The sequence below is a fragment of the Chionomys nivalis genome, chromosome X, assembly GCF_950005125.1.
Source record: "Chionomys nivalis chromosome X, mChiNiv1.1, whole genome shotgun sequence".
Lineage (NCBI taxonomy): Eukaryota > Metazoa > Chordata > Mammalia > Rodentia > Cricetidae > Chionomys > Chionomys nivalis.
In genome coordinates, this window is record NC_080112.1 from 5891036 (window position 1) to 5913995 (window position 22960).

At 36.5% G+C, this 22960-nt stretch overlaps 1 protein-coding gene across 2 annotated transcripts in view; it reads right to left on the minus strand.

Moving 5' to 3' along the window:
• Positions 1 to 22960, minus strand: part of Aff2 (ALF transcription elongation factor 2) — a 563721-nt gene that overhangs the window by 104115 nt on the left and 436646 nt on the right. For both annotated transcript variants that reach the window (XM_057759263.1, XM_057759262.1), the window contains exon 7: positions 14713 to 14809. In XM_057759263.1, coding sequence (XP_057615246.1) covers positions 14713 to 14809 — 97 coding nt within the window. The remainder of the gene's footprint in view (positions 1 to 14712; positions 14810 to 22960) is intronic.

Genomic DNA, 22960 nt, shown 5'->3' on the forward strand with positions numbered 1-22960 from the left:
CAGATCAGATAGACAAAGGAGGAGAAAGATGCATATCACTGACCTTTCCTATGGTACTGACACTTACTTAGTCTGCATTGGCATGCACAGTCCCCTCTGCTGTAAATTCCCTTTCTTCTTCCCTTCCCTTCCCTTCCCTTCCCTTCCCTTCCCTTCCCTTCCCTTCCCTCCCCTCCCCTCCCCTCCCCTCCCCTCCCCTCCCCTCCCCTCCCCTCCCCTCCCCTCTCCTCCCCTCCCCTTCCCTTTCCTTTCCCCTTCCCTTCCCTTCCTCTTCCTTTCCCTTCCTTCCCCCCACCCCAGTCCCCTTCCTTTGTGATTTCTCTCTACCTCCCCCCTCTCCTGTCCTTGCTTTTTCCCTTCTTTCCCTCTCACTCTCTGTTGTACCTCCCTCCTCCTGCTTTCTCCAGTTTTCCCCTCAGAATTGTCTGGTAAGGAATAAGGTATGGTAGTCAGCTGAAAATGCATCACTGTGGAAATCATATTAATTCATTTTTTTACAATTAAAATGCAAGCAAGTCTGTTCTAGAAGCTGTAAGTTATCATCATGTAGTAAACACTGTTCCAGCAGTTTCTCTTGCTTGATGTGATAAAGTGAACATAGCACTGGCAGAAGATGTAGAAGGCAGAAATCAAGCTGACAATGCTAAACTCAGCTTTGATTCAGAGACACAGTTTTTTGAAAATGTCTTTTCTTTATTGTTTCAAAACTGTCAATAATAGCCAGTTTTTTTTTGTTGTTGTTGTTTTTTTTTTTTTGCTGATCAGAAGCCTTATATGCCATTGTGTACAGTATTGTAAGAATATTACTTCATTCAAATAATATTTTTTTCCTAGATTGTTTGGCTATCAATTGGAAATGTCTATTCTTAGAGGTTCTGTTTTCCTTTAGAAATGAACTTACAGACATTTAAATGTCTCACAGTTATAGGCAAATATACTCATGTCATCCTTTGTGACCTCATGGGGGAATTTCTAAACTAAATGTGACAGGGAACCTATATCAGATGAGACATGGCTCTCACTTTATATTCTCTACATTTGCTGTAATGCAACTTTGTTATAGGCGTGTGATGAAGGATTGTAATACTAAGGAAATGTAGAAGAAAAACTTAAGCAGATTTTTTTGGATGCAAATTATATGTGCCTTTAAGGCATAAAAGAATTACTCTACAAAATTTACAAGGAGAAAATTTTCTCCTTTGAGATGAGCAAATGTAAGAAGACAATCTCACATTCCAGATACATGGGGAAGGATGAGAGACATGATGCCAAAGGTAAATTAAAAGGAAAGGACACAGTGTAATTCAGCAAACATTAAGTCATAGCTACGTTTAAGTTTAAAAATATGCATTAAGATAATTCAGCAAGCATTAAGTCATAGCTACATTTAAGTTTAAAACTATGCATTAAGATAATTCAAATTGATTGGAAAAAAATGGATAGCTGACAGTTAACAGTTATGTTGCTTTAATTTATAATGTCTGTATGCTTTAAAAAACATACATTTTCCTATTTTGCATCATATTTCTGTTGTATAATATGTATCTCACCAAGGAAGATATTCTCATGTAAGGAAGAATACTGAAAGAAAATTTTAAGGATTATTTTCAAGTAAAACATGGTGAGAGTTAGCAAGCTGTACAAAATTGCTCATCTTTTGACATTCTCCCATATACAAATGAGTTAGGCTTCATTCATAGCCACCTTGGACTACCTGCAGCCAGTGGATCATAGCTTGGACCTACCTGTTAGTACAAGAGCAAGGTACTGTAATATTAATAAGCTGGGTTGTGGTTTTGGTTTTGCTACTTATGGTACTAGCAAGAGACTAAAATCTCTAAGTCCCATTTTTCTCATTTTGAAAATGAAGACAATCACATGCTCTATCAGTCCCAGTCCAGCTGGCCTTGGTGAGCTCCCATTAAATCAGCCCCACCATCTCTGGGTGTGTGTACCCCTCGTGGTCCTGACTTCCTTGCTCATGTTCTCCCTCCTTCTGCTCCTCATTTGGACCTTGGGATCTCAGTCCAGTGCTCCAAAGTGGGTCTCTGTCTCTAGCTCCATCCACCGCCAGATGAAGGTTCTGTGGTGATATGCAAGATATTCATCAGTGTGGCTATAGGATAAGGCCAGTTCAGGCGCCCTCTCCTCAGCTGCCCACAGAACAAGCTGGGGACATCTCCCTGGACACCTGGGAACCCCTCTAGAGTCAAGTCTCTTGCCAACCCTAAAATGGCTCCCTTAATTAAGATATCTACTTCCCTGCTCCCATATCCACCCTTCCTCCATCCCAACCATTCCATTCCCCCAAGCTCTCCCCAATATTCCCCTTCTCCCTTCTCTCTCCCCATCTCCCCTTACTCCCAGCCCACCCTCACCCCCATGCTTCCAATTTTTGCTTGTCAATCTTGTCTACTTCCAATATCCAGGATAACTATATGTTTTTCTTTGGGTTCACCTTCTTATTTAGCTTCTCTAGGATCACGAACTATAGACTTAATGTCCTTTATTTATGGCTAGAATCCACTTATGAGTGAGCACATACCATATTCATCTTTTTGGGTCTAGGTTACCTCAGACTCTCTTAATGTGGCTGACAATGAGGGCTGACTGAGAAGCCAAGGACAATGGCACTAGGTTTTGATCCCACTGCATGTACTGGCTTTGTGGGAGCCTAGTCTGTTTGGATGCTCACATTCCTAGACCTGGATGGAGAGGGGAGGACCTTGGACTTCCCACAGGGCAAGGAACCCTGACTGCTCTTTGGACTGGAGAGGGAGGGGAAGGAGGAGTGGGGGAGGGGGATGGGAAGAGGTGGAAATTTTTAATAAAATAAAAGAAAATCGCTGGGCGGTGGTGGCGCACGCCTTTAATCCCAGCACTCGGGAGGCAGAGGCAGGCGGATCTCTGTGAGTTCGAGACCAGCCTGGTCTACAAGAGCTAGTTCCAGGACAGGCTCCAAAACCACAGAGAAACTCTGTCTCGAAAAACCAAAAAAAAAAGAAAAAAGAAAAAGAAAATCAAGACAATCATACCTGCCCTTTATATGTCAGTGGCCATTGTTAGCATTCCACATTGATGGCTATGCTCAGAACTTCGGTATGCAGAGTAAAGGCATGCACACCATTTGTGAGTGCTTTACATAAAGGTGTTAGTGTATTGAGTTTCGTGGTAAGATTGTTTGTGTATTTACTAAGTAGTGGTCAGGTCGCTGTACCAAACATATGTAGTTACTGCAATAAGGATAAGAAATACCACTATCCTGCTTTCTCATATCAAGAATATCTTTGAGGTGAAAATAACACCCCTGTCTAGAAAACATTATTAACAGAAGACTCTGAAGAACTGAGGAGACATAATGAAGCAGGTGAAGGCCTTCTACCATTTCATAGTTATGAATCTTCTAGGATTCTTGGAGCTTACTGGTAGAACACTCTGGGACCTGGAGGTAGGTGTATGGGTCACAAGTAAGTCTACATACCACTGAAATCTCTCTCTCCTTTCCTTTTCCTTCCTTTCTGCCCCTCCTCTCTCTGTGTGAAGCCTAAGATTATCGATTGATCCTTCTTGATTTTTGACTCTTGCTACAAAGCCCAGTCTAGCATCAAACAAGTGATCTCTCTGCTTCTGTCATCCAAATGCTGCAATCACAGGTGTGTGCTGCCATACCCAGCTTGCTGAGCCCTCATTTTCAGGTTATCCATTCTTCAGAAATCCCTCATTCTGCAACTTACACTATAGGGATGCTCTTAACTTTCTCACCAATGCTCTATGCCAAGAACATTGAAAAAGAACTATATTCCAGGGAGAAGTCACTTCTATTATTCTAAGGAGTGTTTATGAGCTGAGTCATATCTTATTACCAGCATTGTACTATCCAAAGTATCCTGCTAAGCAATCAATTGATTTCTTCAGGATGGATGATGTGGACAGGCTCCTAACTGCTAGTTCATTAAATTTGCCTTCTTAAAACTAAAAACTTACTCTTCTTTTTATACAGAGAATCCAAGTATTGTACTGAAGCTAAAATGGCTCATACTGCATCACAAGAAGCACATAATGTAGAGTGCTCATAATAGAAAGGAAAAAAATGAATTACAGTCAGTGACTACCTACTGAACTCCATCTACTAGAGCATATATAACATTTTGAGGAAGAAAATGCTACATATAAGCAACTTAGAAAATTTGTTAGCCATCTTCTCTGTAATGTTGTTTACCAATATTCTTTATGGTAATTTTGACTCTGTGGCTCTGATGAATTACTGTTCTTGTCCATTAAACCAGAGAAAACCTAGAGAATTGGGGTAGGGGAATTTTTCAGAAGGAAGTGATGTGGGAGTGTCATATATCAATCTGTTGATTTCATTGGTTAAGTAATAAAGAAACTGCTTGGCCCTCATAGGTTAAAACATAGGTGGGTGGAGTAAACAGAATAGAATGCTGGGAGGAAGAGGAAGTGAGCTCAGATGCAGGGCAGCTCCTCTCAGAGACAGACGCCATGCTCCCCTCTCCCGGCCAGACGCGATGAAGCTCCGACCCAGGATGGACGTAGGCTAGAATCTTCCTGGTAAGGTGCTACACACATGAATAGAAATGGGCCAAGCAGTGTTTAAAAGAATACAATCTGTGTGTTGTTATTTCGGGTATAAAGCTAACCATGTGGGAGCCGGGCTATGGGAAGAGGCCCGCAGCTCCCTACTACAAGGAAGGCTTCAATAGTTACATCCAGAGTTAAACATTATCCATCTATGATTTATAGAAAACAAATGTAATGCTATATGTTTTCTTTATGTTGAGGTTGTCAAAGAGAGCACTCAGATGGCCTGGAGATATTGTACCAGTGGACACATTTTGCAAGGGTATGTATTCAGGTACTGCTTTTTTTCTGTAATAAATAATAATACTGTCAGTCAAACCTAAAATATTATTTTATTAGTATTTCTGTGCGTAACTTTTAATTTCCCACTTATATATTTTTCTCTCATTCTACACACATGTGTGCTAAGTTGAATCTTTATGCTTCTTGGTAAAAAGGAAAAATTCAATCATTCAGATAATTTCAAATAACTGCACATTAGGCAATGCAGCACTAAGACAGAAGATCAATTATTGTATTGATTTTTATTCTTTATTGCCACACATTTCTCTTTTATTTTTAACTATTCACATAGTTGTGCTACATGACTCAGCTATGTACCAACCTAATGACATGCACTGGTAAATTTTATTGATTACCTTAGTTCATAAAAAAAACTTCTCTATTGACAGCCTCATCATCAAGGTATTCAAGTAGCTTCAAATCAATGCCTGCAGAACTAGCTAAATCAACTAAAAAATATATACTAAGCACTTGTCCAAATATAATAATGATTTTTTTTGTGTGTTTTTTCAAAACATGGTTTCTCTGTCCTAGAACTCACTTTGTAGGCAAGGTTGGCCTTGATCTCATAGAGATCCACCTGCCTCTTCCCTCCAAGTGCTGAGATTAAAGGCTTTTGTTACCAGTGTGAGGCATAAAAATAAATTTCTTAATTACAGTATTTACACACATTTCACTTGGATGAGTAAAATGAGAAAAGACATTGTATCCTGGAGACTGAGGTTTCAGCTAGCATAAAGTATACACAACCAAGAGGAAAGATTAAGAAAAAATGTCACTTAAGTTGTATAGAACCTAGATTCCTGGTTCTTTGCTGTGGGACAATGATTTTGTACTTTGTTAAGATTTGTCACTTGTATTTTAATAAGATTCTGATTGGTCAGTAGCCAGGCAGGAAGTAGAGGCAGGGAGATAAGAACATGACAGTTCTGGGAAGAGGAAAGATGCAGTTTGCAGTTATTACCCAGATGCGGAAGATGCAAGATGAGAATGCCTTGCTGATAAAGGTACCAAGACATGTAGCTAACACAGACAAGAATTATGGCTTAATTTAAGCTGTAAGAAATAATAAGAAGCCTGAACTAATAGGCCAACCAGTTTATAATTAATGTAGACCTCTGTGAATATCTTTGGGACTGAACGACCGAGGGACCTGGTGAGACAGAAACCTTGGTCAACAGCTATATTTCTGATTTTACATCCAAGGACTAGGAAGATGTCACTTATCATTTTATTTTTAGTGATACCCGGAATAGTACACAGAAGTTATACTATACATATAGGAGGCAGGAATAGAATTTTGACAGGAGAGATTAGGGTAAATTTGTTTTTGATTTAAAGAATCATGACTTGTATCCGATAGTCAATAAACATTTACCACAGAAACGAATCAAGGACCTTGGCAGTTTGAGAGGCATGGCTATTAAATCTGAGCATGACAGAGTGTCCTGAAGGAATATAGGCTCCATACAGGTAGAAATGGAAGACTCTGGTAGGAGAGATTAGTTCTAGGCACATGTATATGCGGGTCCTTCCTTCTGTTAAGAAGATGACATTTACTCTCATTGCAAATAGGAGGGGCTCTCACTAGTACTTCTATTCCACTTGGTGTCAGAATTATTTTCCTTACTCTTCTGGCATTACTTCCAAGCTTGATGCTTATTACCTCTTATTAGCCTGTGGGTCCTGCCTTTTTACTGTTCCATTGTTTCTTTATTTCTACCCTGCTTTATTCCCTTTGCTAGAGAAATCCTTTGAGATTCCAATTTGATCACATTATTTCCCTTTTCAAAATGTGGAATGGGCTGTAGCATAGTACTAAATATAAGCAAATCTACGAGTTCTAATTATAGCTGAAGAGGCAAGCCACTAAAAAACAAAAATATCATGATTCTAGAAACTCATTTCTCAGAAAAGCACATATCAACCTCATCTACCCTGATGCTTACTAAGACTCTGACTGAACAGCTGCCGTGTGGCAGTTTCCAGTGATTTTTATGTATATGTTTATTAATGTGACAACCAGTTTTTCTAGTGCCTGTTCAAAGATGACAATAGGATTCTGAAGTATATGCTTTCTTAAAGGTTTCTCCCTTATACCATCTCTTGTGAAGGATACACAGTTCTTTCTAAGTGTCATTTGTCAGCTGATGATTTCTTCTAGAGCTTAAGTTTTAGCTTATTTTAACTAAGTGGAATATATATTGTTATTGGTGAAGAAGCATGTCTCACCCATAAAAGCAACCTTTTGATAGTGATTTTCCTCTATGAAAGTACGGATTCACTAGGAAAGAACATCTCAGTATGATCTAGACATGTTCATTTTCCTATTAGAAGGGCCAATGAAAGTAGTTCTTGGTCACTATTTTCCTGCTGTTTGTGGATTTAAAAACTATAGTTTTCTTTCTCCCAATCAATTTGAGCATTCTTAGTCTCACACTAAAAATACTCATACAATGGCATGTGGTCTTTTCATAGAAGACAGTCAATACAATAACAGAAACTCTCACCCTATCACATGTAAGAAGAAAAAAATGGGCATTATACTTTTCATAGTCAGCAGATACTCAGTGTTTCTTATTTTCCAAAGCGTGTATCAGTGCACTTGCTGTTGATCAAATAACTTTATCATTAGCAAACTAATGTTATCAGTTTTTCTGTCCCTTCCCAGCATATTATGCTCAGGATGAAGAGGGCACATCAATTTTTAATCCAGATGGTGAATACTGAGGGAATTATACTCAGTTTCCATAGTGGCAAAATGAGGTAACTGAAGTGAAATATATTTTTTGTCATTTTCAGCTCCAACATCCTATATTTTAATATACATATCCATGACTCAAGACTAAATATGAAACTTGTCTACCTCCATTATCAAAATAATTATCTTGAGCATATTTATACATTTTTAGTAAAACAGTCTAAAAACTCATTTTAAATATATTTTTTGAGATATAGATAGTATGGCTGTATACATTTGGCAAATCTTGCTTTTTAAAAAAAAATACCAAGCCACTTGTATTCTGAATGAATAATGTTAGATTTGTAGCTATCTGGAACTTGTATAACTCTTTTATTATACTTACATTCCTTATGCTTTATGCTCATTATTCTTGCTATATATGGAAAAGTAAACATGGAAGCCCAGGAATGAGATAAACTCTTTGTTTCCTTCAGAACTTGATCCATGGTGCCTAAAGATTGTCTAGTGGCTTTTCTAGCACATGGTCAATACGTGGTAAGGGTATAGGGTACGAGCATGTTTGAAACCTAGACCAAAGTTTCAGTTACTTTTCTTTCAAAGCCAGCATATCAATTTAAACATTTTATACTTTTAATTTGGAAATATTTTATTAACAGCACTTATGAGAGATATTCATATTTCTTATTATAGTCTAGAATTCTGATTAAAATCAAAGCTTGGAAACTTCTCATAAACTCAGGCACACATGCTACATTTTTCCAGAGTTTGCTTACTAATGACCACAAGACAGAACCTCCAGGCTTCACCCATCCATTAAGGCAGAAGTTGGGAAGATAAATGGATTTAAGAAAAGTAACACAATTGAATAAAACAGGGAGTATGGTAAAAGCAGAGACAGGGACATTGCTCTTTGGTCACTTCTCAGGGTCAATGACAAGAGCAATATGGTCATTCCCCTTTCTACTGACACTTCAATTTAGATGTGCATATAATGATCTATAGCTTCTCAGACATGGCTGCTGCTTCTACTGCCATAATCTTTACACTGGCAAATATGTTCTGTTTTCTCTTTGTGGATAGAAAGTCTATGATCATTTTGTCATACATGAATGTTATCTATTCAAACATTTAAAAATGTTATTTTTTCTATTTGGATCTAAGGCAAGGACTTTATCATTACAAATGTCTGATTTGACTTCACTAAGAAAAAAAGTATCAATCTTAGCAAAAGAGACATTGGAGTTGCAATTAGAAAGTCCACAAATGGATAATTTATGAAGTATCACGAACATTAACTAGTACGTGGTCACTACTGACCATGTGACAAACACGCCATGCAAAATCGTTGTGCTTTTGTACATCTTTGCATGCTCAAGGCATTCCATTATAGAGAGATTTCAAACCAAAATATTTGGTACTAAAAGTGGAAAAAAACATAATTACAATAAAAATTTCAGCACATGGGTTTCTGAATAGTCACAGACTTGCCAGAAGCATATTAAAAATCATATCATACAAGCCTTACGCAGTTTTTTATTAATCTAGTCTATGCTAATACAGTCAAATGGAAAATACAGTCTTGGGAATATGAAGGCCAATGTTATTCTATTAACCTTATATGTTATCCTATTTACTCTCTTGTCTTTAATGAATAAATTAAAATACCCTCTCTTTTTCTAATTGCTGGGTGGTCTGAGTATGACAATGTATGGATTTTATTCAGTTATCTTCTGTAACCTCAACAGCCCCAACTCATTTTGTGGGGGATTTCAATGAAAGACAATGACAGATAAACTGTTTACATTAAAAGACTCTATTAAAGTTATTTTGAAGCCAGTTTCAACCTAATCCATCTGCTGCTTCTCTAGTTCTGACAGGCTGACCTCTCTTGCTGTGGGTGCCATATTGATGTCATTACCAAAGAGGCCTTCCCTAGCATTTCTGCTGATAACAAAGTAAATGGAAATGTGCTGAAACCTTAGGGAGGCAACAACTTGTTCAGCATGATGAGGGAGAACTGTGACCACAAAACAGGAATGATTACAGCAGGGAAGAGTATCTGTTGTCACAACTAATGTACTCACAACAGCATAGCAACTCTAAAAAAACCAGCAGATAGCATGAGGAAAATTCATTGCATTGTTTCCACTAGCAATTTTTCTACATAAAAACAGGTTTTCAGTTTAAGTTGGCTAATGTATTTGGGAAGTTCAGTATAGGTATAAGCAGCTAATCCAAAATCTGTCAGAATGCCCAGAATTTCCACTGATAGGAATTTTGTGTCATTTGAAATTATTAAATAGCAACTTAGCCAGAAGGTAGCCCACCAACAAAAAACAAATGGTTCAGATAGAAATCCAAAATTAAGACTCAGGATTGGAAACAAACTTTTTTAGAACAACAAAAAGGTTTAAACCAAAAAAACAAGAAAAAGGTTTTCGTTTTATTTAAAACAAAAAGGTTTTTTTTAGAACAAACTTTCAGAATTGAGGTTGTTCTAAATCTACAGAGAAAACATGAATTAAAATAATGAATTGGAAGGCAAGAGCTAAGAAAACATTTTTTCTATAAGTAATATGTTTGAGATACAGCTTTGGCATTGGCATCTATTTCAAAACTATTCAAAGTCTCCACCAACATGCTTTGAATTAGGTGCATGTTTCAGAGGGTGTCAGACTAATCTTTATGTGGCAAAACAAATTTGGTTACATTTGAACTACTTAGATAATGTATCTAGAAACAAGACATTAGAGTTTGTTGCTTTAAAAGAAATTTTAGATTGACTTTTTTTAAGAAATTTAAACACATTAATATAAACATTTTTTTAATATATAAATGTCTTTATCTGAGAAGGCTTTAGATACTGAGCATCACAAAACATCCTGTCTCCAGAAGATAGCAGACTATAAGCTTGGAGCTATGTCAGTCAAATACTCTGCTATCATTTGGTGAAATAATAAGCAGGTGTTTACATGCACTGGATAACTTTTAGAGGCTGGTCACTATACATTTGAAATCTTTGGAACTGAACAAATTCTAGAGTGCTTAAAAATTTAAAGACAGCAATTTTAATAATCCTGTCAACATAATTCTGCTGTTAAAAAACAGTTGAGACTGATTAGCCTACTTCTATTGAAAGAGAAGCACAAAGTCTATATCTTTAGATCTTTTATTGAACTGCAAGCACAGCATCAATAACTGCTTCTCAGCTGTAAATGAAAATTGATTCCAGGTTTAACTCCTCATTTTCAGGGGTTCCTTTAATCCCAAGAAACATGAGAAGAAAAAATTTGACAAAAAAAAACCAAAACAAAACAAAACAAAACAAAAAAAAAAAACCAACCCGGAAGCAGTAGATTCAATCACATGAGGCAGGATTATGCAGAGAAAATGATATACCCTATTCCTAAGGAGTCCATCCTTTTGAATCCAGTTACTCCCTGACTGAACCCCAGTGAACTACTGCTTGCCCTGAATGACTGACTTGAAAATGGTAATTCAATAAGTTTTTTAAGGGGAAGGCCAGAGATGGAAATATATCTAAAATGTGAAAAATTACAGATGACAAGTAAAACTTCAGTCAGCTTGTGATGGACATCATGTTACACCCCCAATCAAAAACCTTCCATTGATAGACACCTGGTTATTTTCTTTCTTTTAAACACTGTATTGCAACAGAAATGTTCACACAAAAACTAAATACAAAGCATTGATTCAGTGCCATTGATGACCTAGCCTTTATTCCTGGAGATGCTGGCTTAACAGTTGCCAGGGCCTAGGGGAGTTAAGGTCATCCACACCTGACAGATACCTTTAAATGCTACTTAGAACATTCAGTCTAGTTCTTAGCAAATCCTATGAACACCTAAGCCAAAATGAAGAGTAATGTCTATTCTTTTGTATATCTAAGAGGGAACTGTAGCCAACATGCTATGAGGAAGAATAACCACATATTTGTCATACTTAGAGTTTTCCACATACTTTCTCATAGCTAATTTCCCCTCACAACACTCCTATGAATTAGACAAGATTGTTTAATTCTAATTTACTAATGAAAAATCTGAGACTTAAGGATGTTTGGCAATTTCCCCAAGTGTGATATAATTAGTATGTATGAAGTAGGTCTTATTACCAGGCTTATCCAGTCCAGAAACTATAGACTTAATGATTATACTTTTAATTTCACACAGCTAATAAATATGAAGAAAAGACAGATTCTTCTCATTCAAGTTTGCCACATGCTGACTATTCTTATGTACCTAATTCAGTAGTTCTCCTTAGCTTCCCATTATTCACAGTAAAAGGGAAAGTAGATAGACCTAGTATTTTAAAAAAAATACTAGACTTTTTATATCCTCAGACATAGCCATAACAACGATGAATGTTATTATAAAGTGATGAGCAGCTGCTATGCCCTAAAGCTTTAGTGTGTCAAGTCCTTTGATATGTATTGGTCCACTTCTTCATTGAATCAACTATGACTCAATGAGTAGGTGCTACTGTTATCGTTACTTTATAGAAACTAGATATTTTGCTGAAACTCATTCAGTTTGAAAGTGGTAACACTAGCATTAAAACCCATATCTGTTTGAATATAAGACTATCTCCATACTTATTCATCAATGGTCTTAGCATGACAAATTCATGTCATCTCTCAAAGTCCTTATTAAGAAGTGAACTGCAATAGGAATATGAAAAAAACACTTGTATTTTCATTTTCTTTCTGTGTATGTATTATGTATTTTCTTTATGTTGCTGGAGATAGAGTGGTGCCAATAATGAGACAAATTAATAATGCCATATCATTTACATGACCCTGTATTAGTCAGATGAAAACAATGTCTGTGGTTCCTTAATAAGACAAACATAAAGAAGACTCGGTTGTTAAAATAACCAGTCTAGCTAAAGATAAAACAATTATATTTTTTATTTATTATAAGGGGAAAAGTAAAAAAACATGAAATGAGAAGTCGAAGCACAGCAGTGTCCTAGGGGAAATGGTGCAGAGAGAGAGCACCTGGCCACACAAGTTTTTCTCTCTGTCCCAGGAAGCCTTAACTAAAACTCACCTCTCAAAAATAATTGGCTAACAAGGTTCTCCATCACCCAATGATTATGTTTCTTTTACCATGCTAAAAGGAGTCAATATAAATGTCCATAAAAATATTTGCCCTTAAGTACTCACAACAGAACAAAATAGTAGCCAAAAGGCAGGTATGACTGAAATATCATCAAGAGATAAGTATATAAGCAAAATGTGCTTCATCCAAACAATGGAGTATTATTTTGCCATATAACTGAATGAAGTGTTACTATATGGTACAACCTGAAATAACTTAGAAAGAAATCATTGTGGTAAGTGAAGTCAGACATTAAAAAGATCCAATGCCATAGCATTCCATTATAGGGATAGGCAAATCCATGAGGACAAAAAAAATAGATTAGTGAAGTATCCTCAGGGATTAAAAGAAAGGAGAATTGAGCATATTTCAAAGGTGTAGAGTTTTCATTTGGGATAATGAAAATATTTTGGGATTGATGATAGATGTACAAGTTTGCCAATATACTGAATGTCACTAAGCTGTGAGTTTATAAATAATTTGTGCTGTGTAATGTTTAGTAATAAAAAGGAAAACAGTTTTAAATCATATATTCTTGAAAAAGAATGCTAAGCCTTATAAATCCACAGGTCACCAAATGTCGTTATTACTACTAAATGACTATAACCTTCCAAGTCTCTTAACTTCTCCTCAAAACTCCTGTGAATACCTGCAGCCTTGTGAACACTTCTACTTCATGAACTCAACTATATTATTTTGCTGTATTGTGATTCTATCATTTCAGATTCTCTATCAAATGGAAGAAGTTTAGCTATGTCTGGTCAGAAGGCAGCAGGTTCTAGGTACTTCCAACTTATCATTCTGTATCATCACTTGATATAATGTCAGCAAAGTTAGCTCAAAAACTCAGATGATGCATATCAATAGGACTGATGCCACTTCTTAACATAACACAAAAAATGATCCTATGACTTACAAGGCAGAGTGTATTTATATATTTTCGTAGAGAGGAAATAAATGTGCAAAATTTACTCTCAGTTATTGCTACATTCTCATCTAAACATTTCCATTAAAATTTAAGGTTGCAGCTGTCAAACTCAATGATGTAGAAGTTTTGCTTTGTTTTTGATTTGTTTACAAATGTGATGCTTTTGTTATTGGCATAGTAAATGCAGAAAGCAGAAATGACAGACATTGGAAATGAAGTGTGTGTTTGACATTTGTTATGAAGCTCACACAACAAGGAGGACTGCTTGCACTTGGAAAATGCACAGCAAGCACCTTGGAAACAGCTGTCAGTTTGTGAGTCACAGGTAGTAGTTTCCTTGCATTTTGTTCCTGATAGGCCACTAAACTCGCAATTATGCATTATTTTCTGTCATTAAAACTGCCTTCTGTACTCCATATTTGGTGGCATAACAACCAGAAGAACTAACCCTTTAGAAACTGTACAGGAATCATTTATATTATACACCATTGCTGGAACTTAGAATGTTATTTTACTTGCTAAAACCAAGAAATTCAGTCTCACCTGAAATAACATATAAAAAAGATTATAGTCCTCTTATCTGGGGAGATAGTATTGGAAATACTTGTAGTATAGAACAGAAGAAATGAAGGACAACCGAAAGCTCTTGCTAAATGCATGTTGCTGCAGCATTCATTCCCATCTTGGAGAAGAAAATGGAGCAGTCATATTTACACCAAAAATAATGACTTTAAATGCTAAGTTTCACACTGGAGTCATCCAATGAATATGACATGACACCCAAATACAGCAAGTAGTTCAAAACACATAGAGATGATACTCTCTATTGCTCATTGATAAACAGTATTTGTGTATAGAAAATAGAGAGAGACGGAAGGAAGTGAAATTGGATTTGAAGAACACATCTACTTTAGCATAACTTTAATGAAAGTGGCAGTTGATTTCACCTGTTCTCAAACACTGATCACCTTTGTTTCTTTCTCTTCTTATAAATGGAAGAGGTTGTGTTTATGAAAGTCAACATATTCCCTTGTGGTTCCCCATTTTAGGCCTAATGAAAAGCTCTAAGCTCCTCCTACCTGATAGAGCTCGTTGGCTGTGCATTGAGTGGTCAAGGTCTTGACAGGCTCAAGATCATCTTCATCACTGCTCAGCTTCAGGTCATCCTCCAGCATCCTGGAAGAAATCAGAGTGGTATTTGTGTTACAAAAAAATCTTGTCTAAATTATTCTCAGATCCATCTTGCAATAAGAATAAAACTATTGTTACTATAATCTCACAGCTGCAATTCTGTAGAAAGTGCAGAGGGAACCAAGATTTTTTCAGCTAATTGGATATCTGAGTTCTTTTAGTTATGTCATACACTGCATACATATCTTCTCTCTCTATCTTACCCTAAATCAGGGGAGGAATAGATGATTTCGTCATCTCCAGAGATGGTGGGAGTTTATATATTTTGACTATTAAAAGTATAATAAATGTTCTAGTCAATCATTATCGGGTGATGGGGGATTGCATCTCTATAGGATGTTTTTCTGACTCTTCCAAGCAGGAAGCCAGGCATGATTAACAGTGCTAGGATGTTGTGGGGGCTCTTGGGTTAGACTTCTGGGGCTCTCTGTATGAGAAAGTTTGAATGTGCTGGGTAGTCCACTGACAACAAAAGAACAGAGCAAGAAATGGCTAGTCATTAACCTTTTGATATATGATCCATCTCTTGCTGTAAAATTTGATCCACAAGATTTAAACTCATGTTGTGTATAAAAAATTGTTTTTTCCTGCCGGGTGGTGGTGGTGCACGCCTTTAATCCCAGCACTCGGGAGGAAGAGGCAGGCGGATCTCTGTGAGTTCGAGACCAGCCTGGTCTACAAGAGCTAGTTCCAGGACAGGCTCCAAACCCACAGAGAAACCCTGTCTCGAAAAACCAAAAAAAAAAAAAAAAAAAAGAAAAGAAAAAAAAAAAGAAATTGTTTTTTCCCAAAGCAAGGTATCTGAAAAATATGAGAGGTATAGACTTTGGTAATTAATGGGAATTTTCAAGACTCTTTGGTGGCCACACAACGTCTTTACGTCTTTAGTTTTGACAGAAGTATTAATTTGTGTGCTATCTCTCTCTACAATCCAGGTTGGAGTTATAACAGGAAGAGAAACTTATTTCCTTAAAGTTCCAGCTACACAGGCTTTAAAGACCAATTTGTATTCATCTTTTAATTGATTAATTATGAGTTTAGACCTCATTAGAATGCAAGTGGAGGGATTCTCAACCATTCTGAACCAATCTCTCAGGCATGATGCTCTGTTCTTTTCTTTTCTTTTCTTTCCTTTTCTTTCCTTTTCTTCTTTCTTCCTGGGTTAGCATCAAGTTTAACTCTAAATCCAAAATTCTATTCCTCAACTCTGGAAATAATATACTATGCCCTTGCATGGCTCACTCAGACTTTATTTATTCTATAAAAGTTTTCTAGAAAGAATAATCTTTACAAAGAATGTTTCCTCTGTCAGTTCCCTAAACTGTGTCTGATGGCAGCACAGTTTGCCACAGTAGAGCTTCCCTCATTACCACCAGTCCTTAACTCTCATATGGGTGACAGGGCACACTTGATTCATTTCCATCTTCTTTAGAGCATCTTTCCAAAGAGGATAGAGTCCACCAACTTCATTTTGTATACAAGGAAGGAAAGTTTCAGATAGGTGAACTATTTACTCAAGGTCACACAGATAGTACTAGATCCATGCTTAAACTACCATTTCTGAATTCACATCTGTATTATGTATCTATAAGAAGGAAGAGAGAGAGGGAAATGCAGCTTCTAGTTTGATTTAGCATGGAATGCTGTTTTAGGGATCTTGTTCAAGTGTTGCAAAGGGCTTCATGTCACAGTGAGAAAGCAATAATTCTCCAAAGAAAGCATAACTCCCCCACTCCCATACTCAACCACATAAGCCCAGAAAGCAGATGTTAAGGTCAAAACAACAACTCATATAAAGGATGATTGATGAGGACAATTATTTGAGTTGGTTTTAGATAAACTAATTTTGCAGGGTTTATGACTGTATTGCAAACAACTAATAGCTGTTTTAAAGATCTTAGAAGAAAAAAATATGTATCTTGATATTTCTTTTGAAGTTTTGAGTTTGTAGTTCTAAACTGGTATTTCTTTACCATGCATCCCAGTAAATGAAACCTGTATATTGGATCATTTTTACAAGTTACAGAATCAAAATATTTTTAAACTATCTGTGTTTCCAATTGTAAAATGTTCTTCTCTGTGTGTTCATGTGTATATGTTAGTATGTGTCAAAATGATCAGCACAATAAATGACACAAGATCCATCCATTTGTAGTAACCACTAATTTTCTGACTCAAGTAAAGTGCTAAGTATCTGATCTGGGTCACAGAATTTAACACCCACAAGGAGTCTGTGATGGAAAGCTGTTGCTAGCAATGCTTCCTAAATGAGCTTTATAGATGTTATAAAATGTGCTTATGACTATACAAGTAGAAGTCATGAAGACAAATTTGGGACCCAAACCATCTGCAGACACAATTTAGGAGTACATGTTTTCCTAGAGGACACAAATTATAAAGTATGGTACATGAAATCATATCAGCAATAAGAACAAAATGAGCTCACAAATGATATTAACATGAAATGACTACTGGCTAATCATAGGCTCTGACATTTGGTGGAATCATTATGATCTCTGATCCACATGTGCATCACTCAGTTTCCAGTGGGCACAGACTTTGGTTGTGAGCACTGGAATCACAACTGGAGCTAATGGTGAAAATGCTCCACAAAATCATACTATGGATCTAGGCAGTCATTATTTTGGAAATATGTTATCTTGGTGAGAAAAATAATAGGAATTATTAATATTATTAAGTCACTACAAAGGAAAGCTTCTGTATTCCTGCACTTCTACCATTTGAATTTGCTGAGCAATCTGTGGACAAACAATGGTCATTCAGGAAATGTCTAATAGTATCTCAAAGGTAGATATACAAATGAGGTCATGGTTTTTAAGGTTACTTTCCTTCATGTAGAATGAGAAAATTTGGGTAGAAGTACAAATTTGGGTTATTTTACTTCCCAGACAATTATCTATGACTTTACCATGGAAATGAAATATTCTCTAATTTATAATTTTGAAAATGGTCAGCTATTGATACTATTCTGTTCCTTCAGATAATCCTGCAAGTTTGAAGTTATTCTATGCTTTCCAATGTCTTCTACCTGTTTGTCTTATGGATGTGGGGTATTCTTACAGTCCTAAATGGGGCTGTTCACTCAGTCCCCCTTCCCTGAGTGAGGATGTTCACTCAGGTTTTAAAGTTTCAGCTAAAGTTAAGAGCCACAGCCTCTGGACCATTTAACTATTTTGGGGTCGTCTGATTACTTAGATTGTCATTGCCATCCTGAGTATGCAGAGCTGATGGCAATCAGTAAGATCCAGATAGCTTCAGTTGCATTCCACAGCTGGGCTTTGGGAGTAATTGTATAGTCCAAAGAGTCAAGGGATACTTGAAGACTTATGCCTTCTCATCAGAGTCTTCCTGTACACCATCTTCTAGAATAGTAATTTGGCTTCTTATAGTTCTATTCCTTAAAGGACCTTTCTTCTTAACAAGCAAACAGGAAGGAATGTGATATAAGCAGTTAAATATTACTTGAGAAATTGTATATTTGTCATACTTAGTGGTCTGTATTTTATGAAACACTAACTTGTTGGTTGGTAGGAAGATAGGTAGCTAATTAAGAAGTGGTGATATTTTTCAGAACATCAAGTGTCCCAGGGTAATGGTTCTGAGGCTTTCCCCAATATCTTATAAGGAGCTTCATCTGATTTCTGAGATTTTAAATTATAAGTTTCTGATTCAATGATTATCTCACTGGGAATCTTCAGCTTGAGAATCATGACAATTGGTCATTAGTTTGAAAACTTGTATTATATTCCATAGGAATCTCCAAAATCTACCAAGTGGGGACAAGTGCCTCAAACAAGACCAATAGCCTGTGTCTATGCCAGATCTTGCAACTACTATGTGCAAGTAGACACAGGAAAGATGGTATTGAATAGTTTAGCTTATGGCTTGCTACAAATTGCAAAAAATAAGTATCTTCAAATATTTTGGTGGTTTAGCATAAGAATAAAGAGTTTTCTCCTAGAGGCTATCTAGTCCAGACCTCTCTATGTCTCTGTACTGCGCATGAGTCATGAACACATTGTTAAATGGGTGGGAGAAAAAAATAGCATTTCATAGCACAGGAAAATTATATGGAAATTAGATTTCAGTTTTTAAAAGTACAGTTTTATTGGCATACAACCATCCCCATTTGTTATGTATTGGTTCTAGCTGCTTATATATCACAGTGGTCAAGTTGACTAGTTGCAACAAAGATGAAAACAAGTATTTGACTTTGTTGAAAAAATGTTTTTTGATCTTCCATGAAAAGTCAATGTTTTTCAAACTTTTAAGGGAAAAATCATTCCTATGCCAAATGAAATCTTCCAAGGAATTCCAAGCAAAAATAGATAAAAACAGGACTTCCTTAGATAGCCTCAGAGATAAGTGGAACATGTTTGAAACAAGTTCATTTAGTTAAGTTTCATTTTATTGAGAATATAGCTTTATAGGTACTTCTAAGGATTTATTCAGAAACCCAACTTCCTTATTTCAGTTCCCTGAACCTCAGTTTACTCTTTTGCTTAGTGAGGATAAAAACACGTGTCTCAGAGATTTAGTTACTATTGATTATATGTATACCAGGATGCCTGAAAAACACAGTGGCTGTATTCATCCTTTTCTAAGCATAGCTGTCTTTATGTCTATCCTGCTTACATTAGCCAAAGTCAGTAGTATGAACTCTGACATGAATGACTGTTGATATATACTAAATGCCATCACATGAGCTTTGAATTTTCTTAAAACTGATTACATAAATTCAGAATAAGTTCAAATTCCTGCTCTATGGTCATTATTTCAAATCTGACTTTCATCTTACTGCTATTTTTCTTTGGGTTGCATAATTTTCTACCAGTTATTATGCAAATATAAACTGCCCCAAAGCCATGCAGATTGCTTCAAGATCTTTCAGGGTTTTTTCTTCTCTTCCGTCTCTCCTGTCCTCTTCTCTTCTTTCCTTTAGTTTTCATCTCCTTCCCCTTCTTCCATTATTTCTCCTTTTTCTTCTTCTTTCTCCTACTCCTCATCTTCCTCTTCTTCCTGTCCCTACTCAAGCATCAATACTGGAACTTCCTGAAAGAAAATCTATTAGATTTGTGCAGATTTGAAAAAAAAAAAGCCTGGATAATTTTGCAAGAAATAATAATCTTTTTTATTAACTCTGCTTTGAGAATTTCATGTGGTTACTGCATTATATCACCAGCCCTTCCAACTCCTTCTCCACTGCCTTGAAAAACTATGACCTCTTTTTCTTTAATTAGTATTCTTAGACAGACACATATACTCCTCTCACACACACAACGTGCTGAGTCCTTTAAGTGATGTTTATTTGTATATGTGTTTAGAGCTGATCACTTGCTATTGGACAACTGAATAGGGAAATCATCTTTGAGGAGGACTGATTCTCCTTCTCTCAGAAGTCATTAATTGCCTGCAAGTCCTCATCTAGGGGTGGGCCTTGTGAGATTTCCTCATCCAAGTAGGGATGTCAAACATTGGGTTTCTAGGCTTCAATCATCATACTCAACAGCACTGTTCTAGGAGCTTTTAGTCCAAGCATTGCACTGTCTGTAGTTTGGAAACAGACTGGGCAGCTTTATTCTCAATTGGAAAGACAGATTTCATGCCAAGAAGCCATCATTTTGTGGTTATCCTTTTTAGCTTTTCTTAAGTTTCTAAGAGCCCCCAAAGCTGATTAGAGAGAAGAAACCTTTGTGAATACCTCCAAAGTACCTCATGATCAGAAGGTACTTCATTACTCATCTCTCCAGATCAGCTTCTAATTACTAAAGGATTAAGTGAAGAGCTCCTTTGTGGAACTGGCCCATTAATCTCCACCTAACAGTCCTCGAAACAACTGAAGTATTTAAGTTCTATTAAGGGCACTACAACTCAGGTATGCTGAAAGCCATTTCGCCTTAAATTAAACTCATTGGTAGTTAGGACCAATAATTTAGTTGTATCTGCAAATTCTAAGACACTGATAACTGAGTACTTTAACTTGGAATGTTTCTAGAGAAAGGCTACAGACAGATAAGAGCTATTTCCTGGCATCAATATAGCAGGTAGGATTTATTTTATGCTGATGCACAAATAATTTACATTTTATTTCTGATTATGTAAGTGAAATATTCAGATGACTATATATGTCCAACTAAATGCTGACAGCAGTGTTGCTCAGTTGTTTATAAAATTCTATGTGATGTGTATGCTAAGCTCTTTCTGGTGCCAATAAAGGGACTCTTTATATTTCAAAGTAGAAGGAGGTGAATTGCCTCATAGCCTCCATTGACAGGGTTTCAACTCTATACAGTGCCTCAGCTGCCATATGTTGCCTATGGCACGTATACATTTCAGCAGTGAATATTTTTAACATACATACTATTTTTTAATGTGCATTCATACAAGACAAGTTAAGGTCAAGAATGAGTCTTGGCTGATCACCCTAGTAAGGCCACAAAGAATATTTTCACATTTAGACTGGTTACTACTTACATGATGAAAGATAGGAAGAACTGCCAAAGTTTTCTGTCCCTTTTAGATTCTTGGTTCTATACACCAAAAGAGGTATGCTAAAATCCAAGTGGCTCTGAGAAAACTTCAGAGCAAGTTACAGGATAGTCTGTAGCTGGGCTTTTCTGAATTTGAGCTCAGCAGAATTTTATGCTGCATTTCTTCTACTCTACAAGGAGAGGACAGGCTTTGTACCTCTAGAGAATTTGGAACGCAATAGAAACTGTCTTATGATAGTCTCCCACAGGAGAGAAGAAGGCAAGTGGGAGATGGCCCTGAAGTACATACCATGTTTATCTCCACTCTCTGGGAAGGGAGGATCACTAGGTGTTCCGATGAGATTCAGACTGACTGCAGCTCAAGTTGCTGACTAGATGGCCTGTTTGTGTACCTGCTGGCTTCATGGTCGCATAATAAACATACTTCCCACATCACCAAGCATCTTCATCACTTGCTAACTACATCTTACAGGACCTCCCTTGCAGACTCTTCTGCCATGCTGGATATATTATTTATAATTTTTTCAGGGCAAATGTAATAACCACATTTAAGTTCTATCAAATGCTGGGAATGTTGTTACTATAAAGGAAACAAAAGCTAACATTTATTTCTCTGTTAGGCATGATATATGTGACCTAAGATGGCTCACATCTTAGATTGTCATGCAGCACCCCTTCAAGTCCGAGGGTCCACACTGGTAGGAACTAGCCAATGTTCTATAAACTTAGATTACCAAATTTTCTTTCTATAAAAATACTTCAGTGGTACTGTGACTTCTGAATGCAGTCAAGCACTGGGCTTATATGAAAGAAGTCTTTTCTCCAGTCAGATAGGCCCCAGTTCAAATAATTACTACTAATTCACCTTGTTTAAATTCCTTGAACTCTCAAGTGCCTCTGTGAACTGGAAACCACGATATGCCACCTTATAGGACTGTTGCAACTATTAAATGAGATAGCTAATGTCAAATACTTATCACAAAAGAATCAGCCAAATCCTTACCATTTGTTATGACTATTGGCTCACAGTTTTTAGGTCTAAATTATAGTGAATACATCAATACAATTCTATTTAGAAATATAGGAAATTAGAAGAATGAGATTCATGTTAAGATAAAACTGAATAAAGAACTGTACCCTTTCACACTATTGCATATCAGAAACCTATGCAAATCATTATTCACACAAGAGGAAACTTTATAATATTATTTTCCCAGATCTTTCAATTTTAAAAAGTTTAAATCTATTCGAAATGCAACTGAACTTTATACCACAAAATATTAATCAACCAGATTCCAGAAATACACAGTTTGATAATTTTGTTTTGTTGTGTCTTTTAAAAGAGAAATGTGCATTTAATTAATTTTTTCTAAAATAATATGTTATTACTCGTTTGGAAATTTAACATCATTCACCCTGATCACATTCCCTTTCCAGGCCTCCCAGATCTGCCTCCCTACTTTTGTGACCTCCCCAACAAAAGAAAAAAAAATAGGAAGAAACAAACAGAAAGTCCAAATTTTTGTTGCCCATATCCTCACTGGTTAATGGCTAATATCCCAGTGACTATCCCCTTAAAGAAAAAAACTGAGTTCTTCTACACCTACACCCCAACCAGAAGACA